The sequence below is a fragment of the Felis catus genome, chromosome F1 (genome assembly GCF_018350175.1).
Source record: "Felis catus isolate Fca126 chromosome F1, F.catus_Fca126_mat1.0, whole genome shotgun sequence".
NCBI classification, from domain to species: Eukaryota; Metazoa; Chordata; class Mammalia; order Carnivora; family Felidae; genus Felis; species Felis catus.
The window spans coordinates 22,372,821-22,399,065 of record NC_058384.1 but is presented as its reverse complement, the minus strand read 5'-3'; the positions used below and the strand labels follow the sequence as shown (position 1 = coordinate 22,399,065).

The 26,245-nt window shown below is 35.5% G+C and overlaps 1 protein-coding gene across 7 annotated transcripts in view; it reads left to right on the top strand.

Moving 5' to 3' along the window:
- The window catches only part of HMCN1 (hemicentin 1), a 469,326-nt gene that overhangs the window by 282,378 nt on the left and 160,703 nt on the right, over positions 1 to 26,245 (top strand). For all 7 annotated transcript variants that reach the window (XM_023247312.2, XM_003999241.5, XM_019821722.3 and 4 more), the window contains 3 exons: positions 8,274 to 8,397; positions 23,345 to 23,446; positions 24,240 to 24,416. In XM_023247312.2, the coding sequence (XP_023103080.2) occupies positions 8,274 to 8,397; positions 23,345 to 23,446; positions 24,240 to 24,416 (403 nt within the window). The remainder of the gene's footprint in view (positions 1 to 8,273; positions 8,398 to 23,344; positions 23,447 to 24,239; positions 24,417 to 26,245) is intronic.

Here is a 26,245-nt window from a genome sequence, read left to right as displayed (position 1 = left end):
AACACTTGGGGGGGATGTAGATATGTAAAATTTTAGAATGCATTCAAACTTAAGTTGCCATCAATTTATTTTTTTTAAATGTTTACTTATTTATTTTGAGAAAGATAGAAACAGCACAAACTGGGGAGGGGCAGAAAGAGAGGGAGACAAAATCCCAAGCAGCCTTTGTGCTGTCAGCACAGAGACCGACACAGGGCTCAGTCTCAAAAAGTGTGAGATCGGGACCTAAACCGAAACCAAGAGTCAGATGCTTAACTGTCTGAGCCAGCCAGGTGCCCCAGCTATCAATTTAAAATAGACTAATGTATAATAGGTTGTTATACGTGAGCCTCATGGTAATTACAAAGCAAAAACTTATAGTAGGTACACAAAAGATAATGAGAAAGTAATCTAAACATAACACTAAACAAAGTCATCAAACCACAAGGGAAGAAAGCAAGAGAAGAGGAAAGAACAGAGAGGAACTACAAAAACAGCCAGCAAGCAATTAACAACTTGGCATAAGTACATTCCTACCAACAATTTATTGGGTGGGGGTGGGGAAGGGACAGGTCGTTTCCTTGTTTTAAAAAATTAAATTAAAATTAATTTTGTTGAAGATATAAAATGTTACATTAGTTTCAGATGTACAACATAGTTGAACACTGTAGTGATTAAAAAATTCTGTACATTATACTATGTTCACCACAAGTGTAGCAATCATCTGTCACCATACAATGCTATTATAATGCCATTGGCTATATTCCCTATTCAATAACTACTTTAAATGTAAATGGACTAAATTCTCCAATCAAAAATATAAAGTGTCTAAATGGATTAAAAAAAAACAAGATTCATCTATATGCTGCCTACAAAAGACGTAGTTCAGATGTAAGGACACAAACTGAAAGTGAAGAGATGGTAAAACATATTCCATGCAAATGGAAATCATAACTAGGCTGGTAAAGTATTATACTTGTATCAAACAAAATAGACTTTAAAGCAAAAACTATTAAAAAAAGAGACAAAGGACATTACATAATGATAAAGGCCATTACATAATCATTTCATAATGATCCAGCAAGAAGGTGTAACATTTATAAATATATATATACCCAACATAGAAGCACAAAAGTATACAAAGAAAATATTAAGAGACCTACACAGAGAGATTAACAGCAATACAATAATAACAAGGGACTTTAATATCCCACTTAAATCAATGAATAGATCATCCAGAAAAAAGGCAATAAAGAAATATCAGTATTAAGCAACACATTAGATCAGGTTCACTTAATAAATATGTACAGAATATTCTATCCTAAAGCAGCAGAATACACATTCTTCTTAAATGCATATGAAACATTCTCCAGGATAGATCACCTGTTAGGCCACAAAACAAATGTCAATAAATTTAAGAAGATTGAAATCATATCAAGAATAGTTTCTGACCACAATGGTATGAAGCTAGAAAATAATTACGAGAAAAATACAGGAAAAATTAAAAATATATGGATATTAAGCAACATGAACAATAATTTCATCAACAAAATATCAAAGGGGAAGTTAAAAATACCTAAGACAAATGAAAATCGAAATACGATGTACCAAAATCAATAGGCTGCAGCAAAAGCCATTCTAAGAGGGGAGTTTATAGAGATACAGACTTACCTCAAGAAACAAGAAAAATCTCAAATAAGAAATCTAACTTTTCACTTAAAGGAACTAGAAAAAGAACAAACAAAGCCTAACGTTAGTTGAAGGAAGGAAATAATAGATCAGAGCAGAAATAAGTGAAATGGGGACAAAAAAGAAAAAAAGAGACTAATGAAATTAAGAGATAGTTCTTTGAAAAGACAAACAAAGCTGACAAAATTAGCTAGATTCACCAAAAACAGTACAGAAATGGTTCAAATAAATAAAATCAGAGGTAAAAAAGGAGAGTGTACAACTGATACCACAGAAATACAAAAGATCATAACAGGCTACTATGGACAGTTACATGACCAACAAATTGGACAACCTAGAAGGAAGAATAAATCCTAGAACATACAATCGTTGAAGACTAAATCAAGAATAGGAAATCTGAATAGACCAATCACTAGTAAAGAGACTGAATCAGTAATCAAAAAAACTATCAGGTCACCTGGGTGGCTCAGTTGGTTAAAGTCAGACTCTTCATTTCAGCTTAGGTCATGCTCTCACGGTTTGTGGGTTCAAGTCCTGCATTAGACTCTGCTCACAGTGCAGAGCCTGCTTGGGATTCTATGTCTCTCTCTCTCTCTGTCTCCCCAGCTCTCCCCCCACTCAAAAATAAATAAATAAGCATTAAAAACAAAAACAAAAAAAACTATGAACAAACAAAATTCCAGGACCCGATTGCTTCACTGGTGAATTCTAGAAAACATTCAAAGAAGATTTTGTACTTATCCTTCTCTAACTCTTCCAAAAACTTGAAGAAAAGGGAACACTTCCAAATTTATTTTTTGAGGGCAGCTTTACCCTGATACTAAAACTAGACGAGGACACCATAAAAACAAAATAAAACAAACAACAAAAAAACCCAATCAACAACAACAAAATTATAGGCCTATGTCCCTGATGAACACACATGCAAAAATCCTCAACAAAATATTAGCAAACTAAATTCAACAATACATTACAAGGATCATAAACCATAATTAAGTGGAATTTACTCCAGGGATGCAAGGATGTTTCCAACACTCACAAATTAACCAGTGAAATGCACCACATTAACAGATGAAGGATAAAAATCATATGATCATCTCAATAGAAAAATCATTTGACAAAAGTCAACATCCATTTATGATGAAAACACTCAACAGAATGGGAATAGAGGAAACATACCTGAACATAATTAAGGCCATATATGATAAGCCCACAGCTTATCATGTTCAGTGGTGAAAAACTGAAAGTTTTTTCTCTAAGATCAAGAGCAAGACAAGTATTCCCACTCTCACCACTTTTATTCAATATAGCATTGGAAGTCCTAGCCAGAACAATTAGTCAAGAAAAAGAAATAAAAGTCATCCAGATTGAAAAGAAAAAGTAAAACTGTCACTATTTGCAGACAACATGATTTTATATATACAAAAAATCCTATAGACTTCACCCCAAAACTGTTAGAACTAATAAATGAAGTCAGTAAAGTTGCAGAATACAAAATCAATATACAAAAATTGGTTGCATTTCTATATACTAACATACTATCAGAAAGATAAATCAAGAAAACAATCCCATTTAAAATTGCATAAAAAAGAATAAAAAGAAATTTTAACAAGGGGGTGAAAGTCCTGTGCATTAGAAAATTATAAGACATTGATGAAAAAAATTGAAGGCACAAATAAATGGAAAGGTATCCCATGCCCATGAATTGGAATAATTAATCTTGTTATAATGTTCATAATACCCAAAGCAACCTATAGATTCAATGCAATTTCTATCAAAAATTCAATAGCAGTTTCCACATAAGTAGAACAAACCTAAAATTTGTATGTAACCACAAAAGATCCCAAGTAGCCAAAATGATCTTGAGAAAGAAAAACAAATCTTGAAGCCTCATGCTGTTTTCAAACTATACTACAAAACTATAATAATCAAAAACAGTTTGGTATTGGCATAAAGACAGACACATAAATCAATGGAACAGAATAGAGAGCCTAGAAATAAACCTACACATATATAATTAAGTAGTTTATGGCAAAGGAGGCAAGAATATACAATGGGGAAAGCATGTTCTCTTCAATAAAGGGCATTGGAAGAACTGGATAGTCACATGCAAAAGAATGAATCCAAAACACTGTCTTACACCATACATAAAAATTAACTCAAAATTGATTAAAAACTTGAATGTAGGTCAAAATGGATGAAGGACCTAAATGTGAGACAGGAAACCATCAAAACCCTAGAGGAGAAAGCAGGAAAAAACCTCTTTGACCTCAGCCACAGCAATTTCTTACTTGACACATCTCCAAAGGTAAGGGAATTAAAAACAAAAATGAACTATTGGGACCTTATCAAGATAAAAAGATTCTGCACTGCAAAGGAAACAATCAACAAAACTAAAAGGCAACCTATGGAATGGGAAAACATATTTGCAAATGACATATTGGATAAAGGGCTAGTATCCAAAATCTACAAAGAACTCACCAAACTCCACACTTGAAAAACAAATAATCCGTGAAGAAATGGGCAGAAGACATGAATAGACACTTTTCTAAAGAAGACATCCAGATGGCCAACAGATACATGAAAAGATACTCAATGTCACTCCTCATCAGGAAAATACAAATCAAAACCACACTGAGATACCACCTTACACCAGTCAGATTGGCTAAAATGAACAAATCAGAGGAGACTATAGATGCTGGAGAGGATGTGGAGAAATGGGAACCCTCTTGCACTGTTGGTGGGAATGCAAACTGGTGCAGCTGCTTTGGAAAACAGTGTGGAGGTTCCTCAAAAAATTAAAAATAGATCTACCCTATGACCCAGGAATAGCACTGCTAGGAATTCACCCAAGGGATACAGGAGTACTGATGCATAGGGCACTTGTACCCCAATGTTTATAGCAGCACTCTCAACAATAGCTAAATTATGGAAAGAGCCTAAATGTCCATCAACTGACAAATGGATAAAGAAGCTGTAGTTTATATATACAATGGAATACTACTTGGCAATGAGAAAGAATGAAATCTGGCCATTTGTGGATGGAGCTGGAGGGTATTATGCTACGTGACGTAAGTCAGCAGAGAAAGACAGATACTATGTTTTCACTCATATGTGGACCCTGAGAAACTTAACAGAAGACCATGGGGGAAGGAAAGGGGGGAAAAAGTTACAGAGAGAGAAGGAGGCAAACCATAAGAGACTCTTAAATACTGAGAACAAACAGGGTTGATAGGGTGGTGGGGAGAAGGGAAAGTGGGTGATGGGCATTGTTGAGGGCACTTGTTTGGATGAGCACTGGGTGTTGTATGGAAACCAATTTGACAATAAGTTATATTTAATATAAAAAAAACTTGAATGTAGGACCTGAAACCACAAAACTCCTAGAAGAAAACGTAGGTAGTAAGCTTCCTGACAAGAGTCTTGGCATCGAATTTTTAGATATGACTCCAAAATCAAAGACAGCAAAAGCAAAACTAAACAAGTGGGATCAATCTACATCAATCTAAAAAGCTTCTTCACAGGAAAGGAAACCACCAACAAAACTAAAAGGCAGCCTATTAAATGAGAGAAAAAAATGTAAATCATATATCTGTTAAGGGATTAATTTCCAATGTATATAAAGAAGTCAATATAATAGTAAAAAAAAAGCAATCTGTTTTAAAAATGGGCATAAGATATAAATAGACAGTTTTCCAAAGACATATAGATGTCCAACAGGCACATGACAAAATGTTTAACATCGGTGATTATCAGGGAAATTCAAATCAAAACCATGAGATATCACCTCACACCTGTTTGAAGGCTATTATCAAAACCACGAGATATCACCACACACCTGTTTGAAGGCTATTAACAAGGGTTGGTGAGGATGTGGAGAAAAGGGAACCCTTTTGCATTGTTAGTGGGAATGTATACTAGTGCAGCCACTATGAAAACAGTAGGGTGAGTCCTCAAAAAATCAAAAATAGAGTTACCACACGATTCAGCAATTCCACTTCTGGGTATTTATCCAGAGAATACAAAAACACTAACTCAAAAAGACATATGCACCCATGTGTTCATTGCAGCAGCATGTACAATAATCAGGACATGGAAACAACCAAAGTGTTCATCAGTAGATGAATGGATAAAGAGGATGTGATAGAGAGAGAGATAGAGATAGAGATAGAGATAGAGATAGAGATAGAGATAGAGAGATAGAGATAGATACACAATGGAATACTACTCAATCATAAAAAAAAAAATGAAGTCTTGCCATTTGTGTCAACCCATATGGACCTTGAGAGCATTACATGTGGAATCTAAAAAATGAAAGAGACAAAACAAAGCTCATAGATACACATAGAACAGATTGGTGGTTGCCATAGAGGAAGGGGGTTGAGAGGTGGACAAAATAGGTGAAGGTGGTCAAGGTGAAGGTGGTACAAAGTCCCAGATATTAAGTAAATAATTTATGGGGATGTGATTACAGCATAGTGACTATACTCAATAATATTGTATTGCATTGTGGAAAGTTAACAAGAGAGTAAATCTTAAAATTCTCATCACAAGAAAAGCAATTTGTAACTTTGTATGATGACAAGACTTGTGATCACTTTATGACATATACAGATATATGAATTATTATGTTGTACATGTGAAACTACAATTACATGCCAATTTTACTGCAAAAAATAAATTTAAAAAGATAAAGAGTAGACGTGTGGATATCAATTAGGACTTTCTCATCTAGGAGAGAGAGAAGATTGAAATTTGAACTCACATTCTGACCATGAGGAAGATGTCATTATGACTCAGTGAAAAATTGCACATGAAAGTTGAGGTAGTGGGAAATATCAAGGAAACCATGGAGAATCTAACTACACAAATACATAGATTGTGATGCATCCAGTATGATAGACTTTGGAGGACATCCCATTTTGGGAAAAAAACTGTATTTCAGTTTTAGACTTTTGGAGGTTAAGTTGACTTTGAAATAAAGTGGAGATCAGGTAGACCATGGAATGTATGCTCCTGGAGCTCATAGGAGAGCTCTAGCTGGAGATACTGACAAATAATGATATTTGAAACCATGGACGTGAATGAGTTTATCTAAGGGGAGAGTAAAGAGTAAGAAAAAATGGAAGAGAACTGACCTAGTTCAGACTCTTAAAAAATTATGACATTTAAAGGCCATGTGCAGAAGTCTAGAAGTGACTATTAATGTATGAATGTGCTGCTTAATGTGTTTAGTACAGTATGGTTGGAGAATGGGTCAAGTGGGAGTTTACATGGGAGTGTATGGAGAGCAGATCATTTGGGTTCAAAATGTGGGAAGCCTGGAAGGCTATGTATGCCAAGTTCGGATTTCATGCTAGGCAAAGTGGGGAGCTGTGAGTGAGCTTTGAAGGGGAACTGGTAAAAGGATCAAATTTGCATTTTAGGCAAATTATTCTGGCAGTGATATATAAGATAGATTAACAGTTTGGGAGGTTGGAGACACTGGAATATAAATTAAGAAACTATTATAATCCCACAGTGGTTGTGAGAATGGAAAATAGGGGATCTGAAAAATATAGAGTAGTATACTTAATAGGAGAGTCAAATTGGGCTCTGAAATCAAGATGACTTGGAGAATAGTGGTGCTATTAAACAAGATTGGAAACATGCAATGAAAAGTAGGTCTGGAGATACAAGGAAACAGTTATTGGATATGTTAAATTTCATGTGCTAACCCATCCAGCAGATAGCTGGAACGGGGAGTGTGGAGCTCAGGAGAGAAATTGAGGCCAGTACTATAAATTTAAGAGTCTGCACAGGATTCTTTGCTGAAGACATGAATTTGGATGAAAACTATCAGAAAGCTGAGCTTTATTTTTATGGGGCAGGAGGAGGAAGTAGACAGATTGAGAACTGAGGACATTTTGTATCTTCAACAACCAGAGAGTAGAGTGATTCAGGAGTAGGTGGTCAATAATGCCAAATGCCGTAGATGGGGGAAGAGAAAATGAGCTTACTATGTATGCTGTTGGATCTTGTGCTTAGAAGTTACTGATAACCTTTGAATAATCAGTTTCAAAGAATAACCCTTAAACTACCAGTTCCAAAATGGTGGAGGCTAGTTGCAATAGGTTTAAGAGAGAAATGAGGAAAAACAGTCAGGAAGAAATGTATCTGCATTTCCATTACTCATATTTTGTAATTTTTATTGTTTTTCTGGCCCCGGTGACCATTTAATCAAAAAAGATTGTTGTTTTAAAACTATTTATGAAGTGTTATATAAATGTGACTGTGTTTTTTTTAAGTAGCTTAAATTTTTATCACATACCTCATAGTTCAGTGCTAAAGTCTTTTGTTCAGTGAAGTTTTATGACTATACCAGCAGGCTGGTCTTAGGTTATTTTATTTTGTGTTTTCTAAAGAATAAAAAAAGTTTTCAATCGCATCAGTCTATTTTTTGTATGACGAAGCGATCTGGCTCTAATCTATCTAGAGATAATTAAGATATTGGCATAAAACTATAATTAGCTAGTATAAATTTAAATGAGTTTGTCTACCTAAGCAAATGTTTTACAGTCCAATATAAAGTACAAAGTGCTGCCATGCTTTCTGTTCCCAATTAGATACAGTCTTCCGGTCGAGTTTTACAAATTGCCAGAGCCCTGATGGAAGATGCTGGCAGGTACACATGTGTGGCCACCAATGCGGCCGGAGAAGCACAACAGCACCTTCAGCTACACGTGCATGGTAATGTCATTCCCATGTCTTAACAAAAGAATATTTCTATGACTTTTTCTTTTAACACGATGACTCATTTTTACTGAATTACAGTATAAAAGAAACAAGTGTTTATTTTAGTCTATATTTAAAAACTAGGTTTTTTTACATTATTGTAATTATAATTGCTCATATTAAGATACTCAGTTTGTCAGGTATCAACTAAAAATTTTTTTTAACATTTATTCATTTTGGAGAGACAGACAGAGCATGAGTGGGGCAGGGGCAGAGAAAGAGGGAGACAGAATCCGAAGCAGGCTCCAGGCTCTGAGCTGTCAGCATGGAGCCCGACACGTGGCTTGAACTCATGAACTGTGAGATCATGACCTGAGCCAAAGTCAGATGCTTAACCAACTGAGCCCCCAAGCGCCCCTGTCACGGTATCAGTTAAGATATTCAGGTTGTCAAATAGGATGTGCTAGAGTTCATAAATAAATATCCTACTGTGTGTTTTTAATTATTTGAACTCTGTTAACTAAAAACGTTGTACACATAACTTTTATCGTAAAGACAGAGATGCAGGATTGTGCCTTAGTATTTTCTGTGATTTTCTTTCCTGTCTATAAGAGGGATTTTGTAAGTAGAAGGTAGCCTTGACTGAGGATCTTCTCTCATGTTTTTGAAAAAGTCTGGGTGGCCATGGAATACCCTCTGAATATTATAGCTTCACAATAAACTTGAAAGAATAGTTGACCTTGAATGTGAGACTTCAGATCTCTGGAGTCTCATCAGAAAAGGTCAAGAATTGTAGTTCTGAACTTTCCTAATTCAGCTAAATATATTTGCAGAGAGCTATCCAAGATCTCCATTTATACTTTATTCACTTTCTCTAGTCTGTGTGATTGTTTGTTAAATCCTTTATTCATTCATTTCATTCATTCATTCATTCATATATTCACTCTGCATTTACTGAGCAATTTAACTGAGAAGGATGCCCTAGCATCTAGCTTGATTCCAGGTACATTTTTAGTAGGCAGTCAATAAATACTTAAGAAATGAAAAAGTAAATAGTAAGTGAATGAAAAAAATTTAAATTGGACACTGAATTCTTCTAATCTGCTTTACATATTTTATTTAAATCAATCAGTTAAAAGATTCAGATCATCAGTTCCCTAAATGTTTCTAATAAACCCATTTATTTTCCCCCTTTCCCTAAATACGATCACCTAACTTATGGATGTCATACACACAGACTATGTTCCTTAACAAGGCCTTTATTTCTTCATTTAGCAATTAACTTAAAGACCAATATCTAACTATAACGATCTTGGAATTGGTTTGCCATGCTTAAGAGTTTGGGAACAGGCTGACCCTGCTCTCCCTTAAGTTGCCTCACATTTACCTCGTTCCCCGCAAGGGCTTTGTCTCTTCCTAGTGCTCTACATCAGCTGTCTCCAGCACATACTGAAACTTCCACCTCCATCTAAGAGTGTGGTGTGGGCCGCCTTGCTCTCCTTTCCCCATTTTCGTACCCTCAGACTCCTCCTCTCCTCTTCCTACAAGCCGTTTATCTTCTCCCTTCCAGCAGTTTCTGTCTTTGTCTCCATTGTTGCCTAAAAGGAAACAGTTAGGTGGGCTAGCATGATGTGTTGGCAATTACCTCAGGCACTGGAGTCAGGCCAATTGTGGTTTAAAGTCTATGCCAACCATGATCTATGTAACCTTGAGCAAACCATTTAATTTCTCAGAGTATCTGACTTGCAGAGTGCTTTTGAGGTTTTGAGGTATTAGATGTAAAATACCTCCCACTTTTACTCTCTCGGGTGTTATCAAAAAGAAAGATGTTTTTGTTCTCTAGACTAGATTAAAATACTTAAATGAAGAATAGAATGTATGTCTCGAGAGCTGGGAAAAACAAAACTTCAGCGTTCGGGGCTCCCAAACTTTAATGTTGGTAAAAATCATATGTATTGTGTGTTAAAAATACAGCTTCCTGGGCCCAGTTTCAGATGTCCCCAAACAACATCTCTGATGCAAGTGGTCTGTATGCCATTACCCAGAGAAACATTGGCCCAGACTCTAAAAACTTGCTTAGAGATTTACTAATGTAGTCAAGAATAATTGAAAACCAGAGTTCATGAAAGAAATCAAGGATTCCATAAAATATAAAGCAACAACAGAAAGAAAAACATCAATACCTAAGAAAACATAAGTATATAAACCTACAGTCTGAATATGGTAACAAAATATATGTTAGCAAGGATTGCAATTAGGGTACATGCATGCATGGAAAATCATCAGGCATAGGGGCAGCAAGCTGGAAGACATCTGAGTTACTGTGAGAAGAAAAAGAAACAGAAGGTTCGTCATTGTAAGTATGTATTAAAAGCTACCAAGCTGGATGGAGCATACAAAACAATCTTTTTGATACAAATCACAAATGGAACAGAGGTAAGATACAGTTCATCGATCTGAAAAGGAGAATAAATGATGAAGTGGACTTCTAATCTAATATTGATTGTGATCCACCTGGCAGGAAGTAGTTGGTTACTGTCCAGAAATCAGGACAGAAAGCTGACATATCATCTTGGTACTCTCGACAGCGATGTCCCATTGGATGCAAAGGACTCCAAACTTGATTCTGTCCTCTTCAATACTTGTATTAATAACTTCAGTGAGGGTGGGAGATGTTAACAAAAAGTGTAGGAATTTCTAAAGGATTAGTTGGCCATAGATTTGAAAAATATCTCAGAAGTTAAAATAGCAAGTTAATCTGATGTGAAAAACTACATACAAATAGGGTGGGAGAAGAGTGGCTTACAGACTCCACACATTGAAATACTGGAGATATCAATGGCTTTCCGTAATTAATGTAGACATGCGCATTCAATTTCATAATAAAGTTAATAATCTTAGAAGTCAGTACTAGAAACAGTATGAACAAGAACGGAAATAGCCCTATTATACTCTTGCTCTCTGAATGCTTCTGAAGTATTATATCTAATCCTGGTGCTATATATTAAGAGGGACATTGAAAAATCTATAGAGAAGCAACTATCCTTTAATTTAGTATTTTAATTGATTGATTTAACCAGTCTTATAGTTGCTTTCTAAGTGAGCATTTGTTTTAGTCCTAATCTTTATTTATGGGGTAACACATTCAGTGAATGAGCATTTACTGTAATTGTCATCCAAAAGTACTCAACCCTAAGAACCTCAGCTTTCCAACTGTTTAACATTTTCCTTTCTTATAAAAAAGATTGTAGATTCCTTCATTCTCCTCAAGCATGGGAAAACATGTTTTCAAAAGGTGAAGTAAGGGTGGATGGTCTCCTGGACTAGAAGATTATGTCATGATCATGAGGAACATTCTTGTGATCCCCTAGGTTTCTTAGGGGGAGTTATGTCTTTTATAGAAGGCAGAGACTCTCAGTAGGTGGTCCTTTTTGATCATCAAAGTTTCATAATTCTGAAAGTTCTAATTCTCTAGACCAAACTATGAAATTTTATCTAAACCTCAGATATGTGCCAAGTGAGACAGATGTTTCCACAAACAGATGATTTCTTGGGGTCTGATGGCTCAGGCATTCATTACATCTGTACTTAATTATATCCTAGGAAAGATTAACCAAGGTGAAGCACCCAGAAGTGGCATGTTATGGTTAACAGCATGGGTTTTTAATTTGTGTCCCTCTACTGCCAAGTAATATCATGAGGACAGTAGGCTTAGATGTTAAGTTTTTAGATCTGTTTTCTCATCTGTAAAATGGAAAGAATAATGATAGTGTAATTGGGGAGGTTGTTACGAGGGTTAAATGAAAGCCTGCATGTGCTTACAACTACAAGCTTACCCTGGTGCCTGGTTTCTAATTATTATCTGTAAATAGCAACTTACCAACTGTTTTGGCCAAATGCATATTTGGCTTTTGGCCCTTCTCACAGCACCAACATTTCAACAAATATATCTGAAGTTCCACTGCCTTTACTGTTGGCCAGGAACCATCCTGGGTCTGTATTAGCTGTCTGGTGAAAACATTAGTAGAGCACCCATTAATTTAATTTTATTATTTTAAAGTATTTGCTTGGCTAACATCTGCTAACACCCACTTAAAAAAGGTTCCTCTATCATTTCTGTGTTTTGGTTAATAGCTCACTTGTGACCTAAAGGAGACTTGGGAATGTTGTGAGGAACTTTTTTTTTTCTTTTTTAATGGATAACTTGAGTTTAGCACTCTAGTATTTTCTCAGTATAAATAAATTTATTACTCACTATATCATAATTCTGGCGATTCGGTGGGATTAACTCAGTTTTTTATTAGTTATGTATTAAATTGAATTTAACCAGGATTTGAAAAAGTCAATTCATGCCTGTAATTAAAGTCATAAGTAAAATCTAGCCCATGATATATTCAGAAGAAGGTATTGTGGGTTTGGCATGATAATGCATACGCAGCTTTTGGAGGAAGGAGAATAGAGAAAAAGTCAACAAGTTGAATGGAATTCAACCTCCTGTTTAGAGTATGCAGACATCTTACCTCCTGCTTGGAGTATACAGACGTCTTACTGTTAACATACTATTTATCTTATGAATTTCTTTTTATTCTTCTAATTTTTTTTAATGTTCATTTATTTTTTTAAAAAAAAATTTTTTTTCAACATTTATTTATTTTTGGGACAGAGAGAGACAGAGCATGAACAGGGGAGGGGCAGAGAGAGAGAGGGAGACACAGAATCGGAAACAGGCTCCAGGCTCTGAGCCATCAGCCCAGAGCCCGACGCGGGGCTCGAACTCCCGGACCGTGAGATCGTGACCTGGCTGAAGCCGGACGCTTAACCGACTGCGCCACCCAGGCGCCCCATAATGTTCATTTATTTTTGAGAGAAAGACCAAGACAGAATGCAAGTGGGGGAGGGGCAGAGAGAGAGGGAGACACAGAATCCCAAGCAGGCTCCAGGCTCTGAGCTGTTAGCACAGAGCCTGACATGGGGCATGAACCCACGAGCTGTGAGATCATGACCTGAGTCCAAGTCGGATCCTCTAACCCACTGAGCCACCCAGGTGCCCCATGAATGTTTCTGTCTAAAACAGTGTTCACCTAAATTCAAAATTGTAAGATGATTCCTTAAATGCTAGAAGGGAATTATGCGTATATCACATCTTCTTTACCCATTTATCCATTGTTGGACACTTAAGATTATTTCCGTGTCTTGCCCATTGTGAATAATGCTGTAGTGAACATGAAAGTGCAGATATCTCTTTGAGATACTATTTCATTTCCTTCAAATATATACCCAGAAGTGGGATAGCTCAATCATATGGTAGTTCTATTTGTAATTTTTTGAGGAACATCCATGCTGGTCTCCAATTGGCTATACCAATTTCCATTCCCACCAATAGTGTACAAGGGTTTCTTTTTCTCCACATCTTCAACAACACTTATTATCTCTTGATTTTTTATAATAATCATTCTAACACACATGAGGTGATATCTCATTGTGGGTTTGATTTGCATTTCCCTGATGATAAGTGATGTTGAGCACATTTTCATGTACCTATTGGTCACTTCTTAGTCTTCCTTGGAAAAATGTCTTATTTAGGTCCTTTGCCCATTATTTAATTATTTTGGATTTTTTGCTATTGAGTTGTATAAGTTTCTTGCTTGCTGGCTAGCTGGCTGGCTTGCTCTCTTCCCTTCCCTTCCCTTCCCTTCCCTTCCCTTCCCTTCCCTTCCCTTCCCTTCCCTTCCCTTCCCTTCCCTTCCCTTTCCAGAGCTAGAGGGAAAGAGAGTGAGCAGGGAAGAGGGAGAGGGGGAAAGAGAATCCTTAGCAGACTCTATGCCCAGCATGGAGCCCAGTGTATGGCTCGATTTCATGACTGCTGAGATTGTGACCTGAGCTAAAATCAAGAGACAGACTCTTAACCAATAGAGCCACCCAGGCACCCCATATCAGTTTCTTATGTATTTCAGATATTACTCCCTTTTCAGATATATGGTTTCCAAAAGTTTTCTTGCATTTAGTGCATTGCCTTTTCATTTTGTCGATTTTTTTCTTTGCTGTGCAGAAGATTTTAGTTGCTGTGCAGAAGATTTTTAGTTGCTGTAGTCCCACTTGTTTATTTTGCTTTTGTTGTTTGTACCTTTGGTGTCATATCCAAGAAATCATTGCTAAAGCAAATGTTAAGTACATTTTACCCTATGTTTTCTTCTAGGAGTTTTGTGGTTTCAGGTCTTACATTTATGGCTTTAATCCATTTCAAGTTAATTTTTGAGTACCACACTGTCTTGATTACATTGATTGATTTTCATATGTCAAACCAACCCTGCCTTCCTAGTATTAGTCCCTCTTGGTTATGGTGCTTAATCTGTTTTATATGTTGCTGGATTCACCTTACTAGTATTTTGTTGATTATTTTTATGTCTTTATTCATAAAGGATGTTGGTCTGTAGTGTCCTTTTATTCACTTTCTCTGTCTGGTTTTGTTATCATGGTACAACTGGCCTCTTAGAGTGATTTGAGATGTGTTCCCTCTCTGCTCTATTTTGAAAGAGTTTGTGAAGTAATTTTCCTTAAATGGTTGCAGGACTTTATTACTAATGTAATTTTTAAGTTTTGCACATCTATTCAGATTTTCTACTTTTTCTTGAGCCAGTTTTAGTAATTTGTGACTTTGTAGAAACCGTATATTTCATCTAGATTATCTAATTTGTTGGCACACACTGGTTTATAATATTCCCTTATAGTCCTTTTTAATTCTGTATGGTTGATCCTCTTTCATTTCTAATTGTAGTAATTTCATCTTCTCTCTTTATGTTTTGTCATGGTCAGCCTATCTAAAATTTTGTCCATATTGTTGATCTTTTCAAAATACCAGGTTTTAGTTTTGTTGATATCTCTTTCATCTTTTTATTGTCTATTTAATTTATTTGTACTCTAATCTTTATTTTTTTTCCTTCCTTCTGCTTGTTTGGATTACTTTACTCTCTTTTTTCTGGTTTCTTAAGATGGAATGTTAAGTTATTGGTTTGAGATTTGTTTGTAATGCAGTTGTTTATGGCTACACATTTTACTCCAAGCATTGCTTTATGTGTATCCTGTAAGTTTTGGTATGTTATCTTTTTATTCTCATGTTTTCAGGGTTTTATCAAGTATCCCATATTATTTTTTAATATAATTTATTGACAAATTGGTTTCCATACAACACTCAGTGCTCATCCCAACAAGTGCCCTCCTCAATCCCATATGATTTTTTTGATCACTTAGCTACTTAAGAGTGTGTTGCTTAATTTCCACATATTTGTGAATTTCTTAAGTCTTCTCTGATCATTGATATTTAATTTTGTTCCACTGTGGTTGCAGAACATACTTTGTATAATTTTTTTTCTTCCAAGATTTTATTTAAATCCAAATTAGTTAGGGGTGCCTGGGTGGCTCAGTTGGTTGAGCGGCCGACTTCGGCTCAGGTCACGATCTTGCAGTCCGTGAGTTCGAGCCTCACATCGGGCTCTGTGCTGACAGCTCAGAGCCTGGAGCCTGTTTCGGATTCTGTGTCTCCCTCTCTCTGACCCTTCCCCGTTCATGCTCTGTCTCTCTCTGTCTCAAAAATAAATAAACATTAAAAAAAAATTTTTAATCCAAATTAGTTAAAATATAGTGTAGTATTGGTTTCAGGGTACTTTATATGATGTTAAGCCTTTTGAATGTATTGAGACTTGTTTTAAAGTCTAACATAGTCCATCCTTGAGAATGTTACAAATGCATTTAAGAAGAATGTGTATTCTGCTGTTATTGCATGGACTGTTCCATGTGTGTTTGTGGTTTATACTGTTGTTCAGGTCTTCCATTACTTGTTAATTTCCTGTTCAGTTGTTCTATCCATTATTGAAACTGAAATAATGATGCCTTCAATTATTTATTATTGAATTACCTGTTTCTCCTTTTGATTCTAAAAATTTTTGTTCCATGTGTCTTGAGATTCTGTTGTTATGTAAATGTATAGTTATAATTGTTATATTTTTTTAATGTGTTAAGACTCAGTATCATTTAAAATTACCCTACTTTGTTGCTAGTAATGATTTTTGTTTTAAAGTCCATTTTGTTTGATATCGATATAGCCTCCCTGGTTTTTGTTTGTCTACTGTCTGCATCGTTTATCTTTTTATGTCCTTTCACTTTCAACCTATTTGTATCTTTGACTCAAAAGCATGTCTCTTGTAGACAACATACAGTTGGGTCATATTTTTGGTTTTTGTTTTAAATCCATTCTGCTAGTCTGTGCCTTTTGAGTAGTATTTAATCCATTTACATTTAATGTAATTACTGACATGATAGAGTGTATAGTCTACCATGCTATGTGTTTTTTATATGTATTATGTTATTTTGGTTTTTATGTTTCTCCATTACTGCCTTTTTTATTAAATAGATATTTCCTTGTGTACCATTTTATTTCTCTTGTTTCTTTTACTGTATTTTTTGAGTTTATTTTTAGTGATTACCTTGGGGATTACAATTAGCTTCTTAATTAACAATATTATACTTTGGATTAAAACCAATTTAATTTCAATAGTATAAAGAGTTTTGTTCCTTTATAACTCTCTTCCCTTTTCCCTCTTTTGTGCTATTCGTGCCACACAAATTACACCTTTATTCCTCATGACCCCATCAACACAGACTTATAATTATTGACTTATGCTATTGTCTTTTATTTTTTATTAAAAAAAATTTTTAATGTTTGTTTATGTTTGAGAGACAGCAAGAGATAGAGTGTGAGCAAGGGAGGGCAAGAGAGAAGGAGACACAGAATTCAAAGCAGGCTCCAGGCTTTGAGCTGTCAGCACAAAACCTGACATGGGGCTCGAACTCATGAACTGTGAGATATGACCTGAGCTGAAGTCAGACACCTAACCAACTGAGCCACCCAGACACCCCTATGTTGTTGTCTTTTAAATCAGAGAGGAGAAAAAAATAGTTTTGCTCAAAATACACAGTTTTACTGTTTTTATTATTAGTTACTTCTACTAGTGCTCTTTTATTTTTTCATGTGTATTAGAGTTACTATTTATTTGTAGCCTGAAGGACTTTCTTTAGTATTTCTTGTGAGGCTGGAGACTAGCAATGAATTCTCTGTTGTTTTTTTTTTTTATTTCCATGAATGTTTTAATTTTTCCTTCTGAAGGATAGTTTTGCTTAAGATAGAATTCTTTGTTGATAGTCTTTTTCTTTCCTCACTCTTAATAAGTCGCCCAGTGCTTTGTGGCCTCCATTTTTTTAAATGAAAAATCAACTATTGGATTTATTGAGAATTCCTGTATATGATAAATCACTTCTCCATTTTGCTGCTCTTAAGATTATCTCTTTTTTATATGATATATCCAAGTTGGAATTTGTTAAACTTCTTTAAAGTTAAAGTTTGTTGAACTTCTTAAATGTGTACATTAATGTTTTCCCTCAAATTTGGGAAGGTTTCAGCCACATTTCTTCAAATGTTCTTTCTACTTCTTTCTACACTCTCTCTCCTCTCCTTTGGGACTTACATTATGCATAATACTTGATGGTGTCCCATAACCCTCAGACTCTGTTCTGTTGATTTTTCTTTGTTCTTTTTTTCTTTCTGCTTCTAAACTTGGATAATCTCAATCGATCTGTCTTTAAGTTACTGACTCTTTCTTCTTCCAGCTCAAATATTGCACTTTTAAATTTCAGACTTTCTATGTGGTTCTTTCTACAATTTCCAGTTCTTAGTTGATACTCCCAGTTTAGTGAAACATCATTCTCCTACTTTCCTTTACATCTTTAAACGTGGTTTCTTTTAGCTCTTGGAATGTACTTAAAATAGCTGAGTTAAAGTCTTTGTCTAGGGGTGCCTGTTAAGTGTCATACTCTTGATTTCAGCTTAGGTCATGATTTCACAATTTGTGGGATCGAGCCCTGCATCAGGCTCTGTGCTGAAAGCATGAGCCTGCTTGGAAGTCTCTCTTTCCCTCTCTCTCTGCCATCCCCTGCTCACATTCCCTCTCCCTCTCTCTATCTTAAAATAAATAAATAAACATTTAAAAAAATAAAGTCTTTGTCTAAGAAGTTCAACACCTGGGCCTCCTCATGGACATTTTCTCTTGACTGCTTCTTTTTTGTGCATGGACCATGCTGTCTTATTTCTTTGCATGTTCCATAATTTTGTGTTAAAAGTAGACATTTTAAATAATATAATGTGGCATAAAAAGATGCAGAGCATCACTAATCATAAGAGAAAAGCAAATCAAAACTACAGTGAGATGGGATGCCTGAGTGGCTTAGGTAGTTAAGTGTCTGCCTCTTGGTTTCAGCTCAGGTGATGATCTTGCAGTTTGTGAGTTTGAGCCCTGCATCAGGCTCTGTACTCTGGATGCAGATCCTGCTTTGGTTCCTCTGTATCCCATTCTCTCTGCCCCTCCCTCACTTGTTCTCTCTCTCTCTCTCTCTCTCTCTCTCTCTCTCTCTCTCTCTCTCTCAAAAATTAATAAACATTTTAAAAAACTTCAATGAGATATCACCTCACACCTGTCAGAATGGCTAAAGTAAAAAACACAAACAAGTGTTGGTAAAGATGTGGAGAGAAAGAAACACTCATGCACTGTTGGTGGGAATGCAAACTAGTGCAACCACTGTGGAAAACAGTATGGAGGTTCCTCAAAAACTTAAAAATAGAATTATCTTCTGACCTAGTAATTCTACTATTGGGTGTTTACCCAAAGAATACCAAAACACTAAATCAAAAAGATATATGCACTCCTATGTTTACTGCAGCATTACTTACAATAGCCAAATTATGAAAGCAACCTAAGTGTCCCCTGATAGATGAATGAATAAAGAAGAGGTTTTATACACACACACACACACACACACGTACCCACATATATATATAATGGAATATTAGCCATAAAAAAGAATGAAATCTGGCCATTTGCAACAATATGGGTGGATCTAGAGAGTATAACGCTAAGTGAAATAGAGAAAGACAAATACCATATGATTTCACTCATATGTGGAATTTAAGAAACAAAACAAATTAACAGAAAAAAGAGATAAACAAAGAAAACAAACAAAAACAAAGCAGACTTAATAGAGAACAAACTGATGGTTACCAGAGGGTAGGGGGATGGGTGAAGGGGATTAAGAGAATACTTACCATGATGAGCAATGAGTAATGTATAGAAGTATTGAGTTACCATATTGTACACCTGAAACTAATATAACACTAAACATTAAATATACTATAATTAAAAAATTTAGAAAAATAATATAATGTGGCAATTCTGGAAGTCATATTCTCTTCTTTCCATAATTAGTGTTATTGTTGTCGCTGTTGTTGCTGGGTTTTTTTGTTTGCATCTTCTGTTTTTTTTATTTAGTGAATAGGTAGAATACTGGTACCCCCCAAAATGTTCACATCCTACTCCTAGAACCTGTGAATATATTAGGTAACATGCAAAGAGGAATTAAGAATACAAATGGAATTAAAGTTGTTAATCAACTGACCTCAAAATAGGGAGATTACCCTGGATTATCCAGGGTACCCAGTGTAATCAGAAGGACATTAAAAGTGGAAGAGGGAGGCAGGACTTCAGAGTGATAGGATGAGAGGGTCTTATGAGTCTGCCCCACATCTCCATTGCTGATTTTGAAGATGGAAGGCAGGAGGGTGAAAACCAAAGAATGTAAGTGTCCTCTCTAAACTGGAAAAGACAAGGAAATAGATTCTCCTCTGCAGCTTACAGAAAGGAATTGCGCCCTTTTGAGACATTTGTTTTAGCCTGGTGAGACGGTGTTGTACTTCTCACCCATAGAACTGTAAGATAATAAATTTGTATTGTTAAACTATCAAGTTTGAGGCAATTTGTTGTGAAAGCAAAAGGAAACTAATATGGTAAATTTTCTCAACAATTCCTGTGAAATCTGTTTTTACAGACTTTAACATGCCTCTGGGGAAAAGGCTGCACTGAGCAAACTCTGAACCTGCTGAATAAAGACAAGTCCTTTGAGCGTGGATTTCCAGGGAAGGGCCAAATAGGTCAAACAGTGCCAGTTTTCTAGGAATGGTGCTCTTAGGTAGTTCCAAACCCATTCTGCTGCTTTCAGTATCTGCTGCTTTTTTCACCATGTTTGCTAGGTTATTTGTTTTCAAGATCACTGCTGAGCTGGGGAGAGAGTGTTGGGAATAGAGGGAGATAAAATGCCATGAAACTCACTGTTCTTAATGAGAGTTAGCTTTTTTTTCTTGAATAAACATTTCTTGGATTGTTGCAAGTCTTTTGTTAATTTCCAGAGTTCTGAAAAAGTTGATTTTGACAAATGTTCCAGTGTTCTTGTTTCTTTTATGGAGGAGTGGATTTTCAGAGTTCTTTGCCATTCTTGCTGATGTCTAATCTTTTTCCTTTAAGTTCTCTAGGGGAGTGAAAAATAGCCAACCCACTCCATAGCTCTTGCATTTCTTATTCTTACCATAATGTTTTATTGCAGCAGCTACATAGTCTGTCAAAGCCTTCAGTGATCACTTCAGTCCAGAAGGCTTCGAGTGAGTATTTAAATAACTGTTTTGAAGGAATGTGCCATGGACTAACTATTTTTCCTTTTGTTGGAAAAGTCAGATAGCCCTATTTAAAGGTTTTTGTCCTTAAATACAGTATCATTCTTCTGAATTCAGTGCAGAGAACAGAAACATACTAGGTTTTCAAACAGGAAGGGTTAGCGCATTAAATTAAGTGGATACAGATATAAAGGAAGAGTGGGTTGTAGGCTTTCCCTTTAGGAACAACCTCCAGAAATACAGAGATCTGACCCACCAAGACATTTACTCCTTGAGGACAGATTTTATTTTAAATTTGTTGAAAATCAGCTTTTGTTGTTTTTGCTTGTTTTCTTTGGTGCTCTCTTCTGCTTTCATTTTTATTGTTTCTCTCTCCCTGACTTCTTTTGGTTTGTTTTATTGGATTCCCGGTTGAATGTGCTTACAAAATTTATTTTTATTATTTCTTAGTGTTTAAATATATTCATTGGAGGCTTCAGGATTTCCTTTGAGTACTATACTCTACAGCTAGGTGACATCCTATATGTTTTAATTATAATCAACCTCATATTTTATTATTTTGTAATCATATACTTTTATCTTGATTTCTTCTTTAATGAAGTTATCCTCCTGTAAAGAGCTTTATATTTTTGTTTTTGACCTCTACTTATTTTTATTATAGTTTATTAAATTGTAGTTATAAATGCCTTATTGAGATTCTGTGGCCTAATATCCAGTCAGTTTTGAAAATATTCTATTGGCATTTGAGAAATGTATATTTCTTGTTGACTATAAATGCACCTACACACACATATGCACATACAATCTGGATGGGTAATATTATTTTTCAAACTCTTTTAAACTTAATTTTTATTTCACTATAGTCAATTCCTAAGAAAGTGCACTAAAATATGTTCCTTTTAGATTTTTCAAAATTGTCCTGCTTTTTAACAAATTTTGCTTGTTATTCAATGCATATAGCATTGCCATTAAAATGGACTGTGTTTCTTGTGACCTGTCAAGCAAAAGAAAGCAGGTAGCTTTATTATATTTGATGCTTTTTGCTTAGGATACTAGTTTGTCAGAAACTGATATGATCCTGTTTTCCTAGTACACCTTTGCCCAACTCTTTACTGTTAGCATTTTTTGTGGGTTTTTTATTTATGCTCTTTATCCACTTGGACTTTTTTTATTAAAGAAAATAGCATTAACCCACAAATGTGTTAACTCTTTGTCTATTGTAAAAAGAAAATGAGTTCATTCACATTTATGCTCTTGATTCATATATTTGATTTTATTTCTTCCATCTTATTTATTCTAATAATTTTTCTTGTTTTCCTTTCTCCTTTTCCTCTTCTGTTTTTAATAGACTAATGAATAGATGGAGTGGGGTTGAAGGGTTCCAGTGCACTGAATAAGTTTAGCAAATCTTTAAAATGTAGTTTTTATATAAACTTCAGATACTAACTTACGTTTACAGCATCTTCTCACAATAATTAAGACCTCTGGTTTACTTGTGAGTTTTTCATCCTGGCGTCATTCCTATATTACTTGAGATAGTGTAGGAAACATAGGGCATTGCTATTCTATGTTGTTATTGCTTTTATACTATGCCTCTTGGACTTTCCAAATTCCTACTTTATTATATGCACACTGAATCATAAAGTAGCATTATCTGTGATGTTTAAAATTTAAAATCGGTGTGCCTGGGTGGCTCAGTCAGTTAAACATTGGACTTTGGATTTCACCTCAGGTCTTGATCTCACGGTTTGTGAGATCGAGTCCCGCGTCCGGCTCTGTGCTGACAGTGTGGAGTCAGCTTGGGATTTTCTCTCTCTCTCTCTCTCTGCTTCTCCCCCACTTTTGCATACTCACTCTCTCTCAAAATAAACATTTTTTAAAAGTTAAAATTAAAAATATAGTTTTCTATTTTATTTTACTAACAATTTAATTATAACTTTTATATCAAAAGAAAAAACTGTGATACACCAAAAAAAGACTCTTAATTTTTCTGAAATGCTTTAAGATTATACTCTACAAAGATAAAGTCAGATATTTTGAGAAATAGATTTCCCTTTCACTGGAAGAGTTCAAATGGGATAGCTTACTTCTTGTTAAAGGCAATTCATCATCAGACTAATCAGATTAATTGGAATAGAAAAATAGTCCTTTAGCTTTCTTTGCTACCCTGCTAATCTATAATTCTGAGGATTTTCCTATTTGCGCACAGAGGAATGGATGATCCTAAAAACTTATTGAGATCTTTTTTTTTTAATCCTGTTCTCCAATTCTACTTAATAGTATACTTTACTTTTATACCAAGTATATCAGTATATGTATGTGAAAGGAAGAAAGGAATGATAATTTCCACTGAACAAATAGTTTTTGTTTAAATAGCCTACTTATGTGAATTAATTATGTTTGGGCGTCTTGCAGAACCACCTAGCCTGGAGGATGCAGGGAAGATGCTGAATGAGACGGTGGTGCTGAACAACCCCATTCAGTTGGAGTGTAAGGCAGCTGGCAACCCCTTGCCCGGTAGGTTTACCTGTGGAGTCTCTGACATTTTAAGATTTCTGGGAAAAGCTAAACCTGTTTATGACCACCATATAGCAATTACTAATAAAGGAAAGATTATAGGATACATTCTAAGGGTAAAGCATTGATAAGGATATCAGGAGGTGGATGATATTTTTGAATTTTCATTGCTTCCAACTCTATGAAATAATTTACCCATTTGAACAAGGTAGTAATATGGGAATAATTAATCCTTTTATTGCCCTTACTGTGGCCACAAAACTCACAATGGTATTTTTTATACATTTATGTTGGAAAATATTTGTTTTCTCTAGTTCAAATTGATTATCTTTATAATAATCAGTCATTTGATGAGACTATTATTTTGTTGATTCTCATCACTAGTAAGTTATCAATATGAATCAAGAATAATATAATTTTTAGGTTAATGGTATATATAGTCTTTGGTTTTGATAAAATGCATAGACAAAATTTTTTATTGATAAGAGAAGTATAAACAACAAAAAGAAATAGAACTGGTTAAAAGTTGGCTATCAAACAATACTGATATATTAGAGATAATAAAAAGGGTATTTGTTTTATAATTTCATTTTCAGGACTCTTATATTAGTTTGGCTATTCATGTTTTTCTTAGGGTTACCTCCTCCTCAAAGCCAATCCTAAAGAGATTCTTAAACTGTTTAAATTTGAATGACAAGCAAAAGACTAAAGCAATTATTAGTATTTTGGTTAAGCTCCAATTTAGTGGTATCAAGCTTTTAAAAGAAAGCTTTCTCTCTTTTTCCTCTTACAGCTATTACATGGTATAAAGATAATCGTCCACTCTCGGGGTCCACCAGTGTCACTTTCTTGAACAGAGGACAGATCATTGATATTGAAAGTGCCCAGATTGCTGATGCTGGTATATATAAATGTGTGGCCATCAACTCAGCTGGAGCTACAGAATTATTTTACAGTCTACAGGTCCATGGTTAGTGCCACTTCCCCTAGATTCACACTGGAGTAAAAACGCATTCAAAATGATTAGGTGCTTCTATAAAACTTTAGCATAAATATTTAACATAGTATGTTTTGTTATCTTTCTAAAGGTGCAGTGTTCTAAAACTGCTGAATGTTTTCATTTCCTGATTCCTATTAAAAGTCTCTAGTTTCACATGCTGTTGAGCTTAAGATTGCTTCTATATATTCAATGTAATCCCAATCAAAATAGCACCAGCATTCTTCTCTGAGCTAAAACAAACAATCCTAAAGTTTAAATGGAACCACAGAGGGGCGCCTGGGTGGCGCAGTCGGTTAAGCGTCCGACTTCACCCAGGTCACGATCTCGCGGTCCGTGAGTTCGAGCCCCGCGTCGGGCTCTGGGCTAATGGCTCAGAGCCTGGAGCCTGTTTCCGATTCTGTGTCTCCCTCTCTCTCTGCCCCTCCCCTGTTCACTCTCTGTCTCTCTCTGTCCCAAAAATAAATAAATGTTGAAAAAAAAATTAAAAAAAAAAATAAATGGAACCACAGAAGACCCTGAATAGTCAAAGTCATGTTGAAAAAGGAAACCAAAGCTGGAGACATCATAATCCCAGACTTTAGCCTGTACTACAAAGCTGTAATCATCAAGACAGTATGGTATTGGCCCAAAAACAGACACATAGACCAATGGAATAGAATAGAGAACCCAAATTGGACCCACAAATGTATAGCCAACTAATCTTTGACCAACCAGCAAAGAGTATCCAATGGAAAGTCTCCTGAGCAAATAGTGCTGGGAGAACTGGACAGCAACATGCAGAAGAATGAAACTGGACCACTTTCTTAACACCATACACAAAAAAGAAAAATAAAATGGATGAAAGACCTAAATTTGAGACAGGAAACCATCAAAATCCTAGAGGAGAAAACAGGCAGCAATCTCTCTGACCTCAGCTGCAGCAACTTCTTAATTGACATGTCTCCGAAGGCAAGGGAAATAAAGGCAAAAAATGAACTATGGAGCCTCATCAAGATAAAAAGCTTCTGCATAGCAGGGAAATAATCAACAAAACTAAAAGGCAACCAATGGAATGGGAGAAGCTATTTGTAAAAGACATATTGTATAAAGGGTTAGTATCAAAAATCTATAAAGAACTTACCAAACTCAACACCTGAAAAACAAATAATCCAGTGAAGAAATAGACAGAAGGCATGAATAGACACTTTTCCAAAGAAGACATCTGGATGGCTAATACACATATGAGAAAATGTTCAACGTCACTCATCATTAGGGAAATACAAATCAAAACCACACTGAGATACCACCTCACACCAGTCCAAGTGGCTAAAGTGAACAACTCAGGAAACAACAGGTTTTGGCTAGGATGTGGAGAAAGGGGAGCCCTCTTTCACTGTTGGTGGGAATGCAAACTGGTGCAACCACTCTGGAAAACAGTGTGGAGATTCCTCAAAAAATTAAAAATAGAACTACCCTATAACCCAGGAATAGCACTACTAGAAATTTATCCAAAGGATACAGGAGTGCTGATTCATAGGGGCACATGTACCCCAATGTTAATAGCAGCACTATCAACAATAGACAAATTATGGAAAGAGCCCAAATGTCCATCAACTAATGAATGGCTAAAGAAGATGTAGCATATATAGACAATGGAATACTACTCGGCGATGAAAAAGAGTGGAATCTTGCCATTTGCAACAATGTGGATGGAACTGGAGGGTATTATGCTCAGTGAAATAAGTCAGTCAGAGAAAGACAGATACTATATGTTTTCACTCATATGTGGAATTTGAAAAACTTAACAGAAGACCATAATG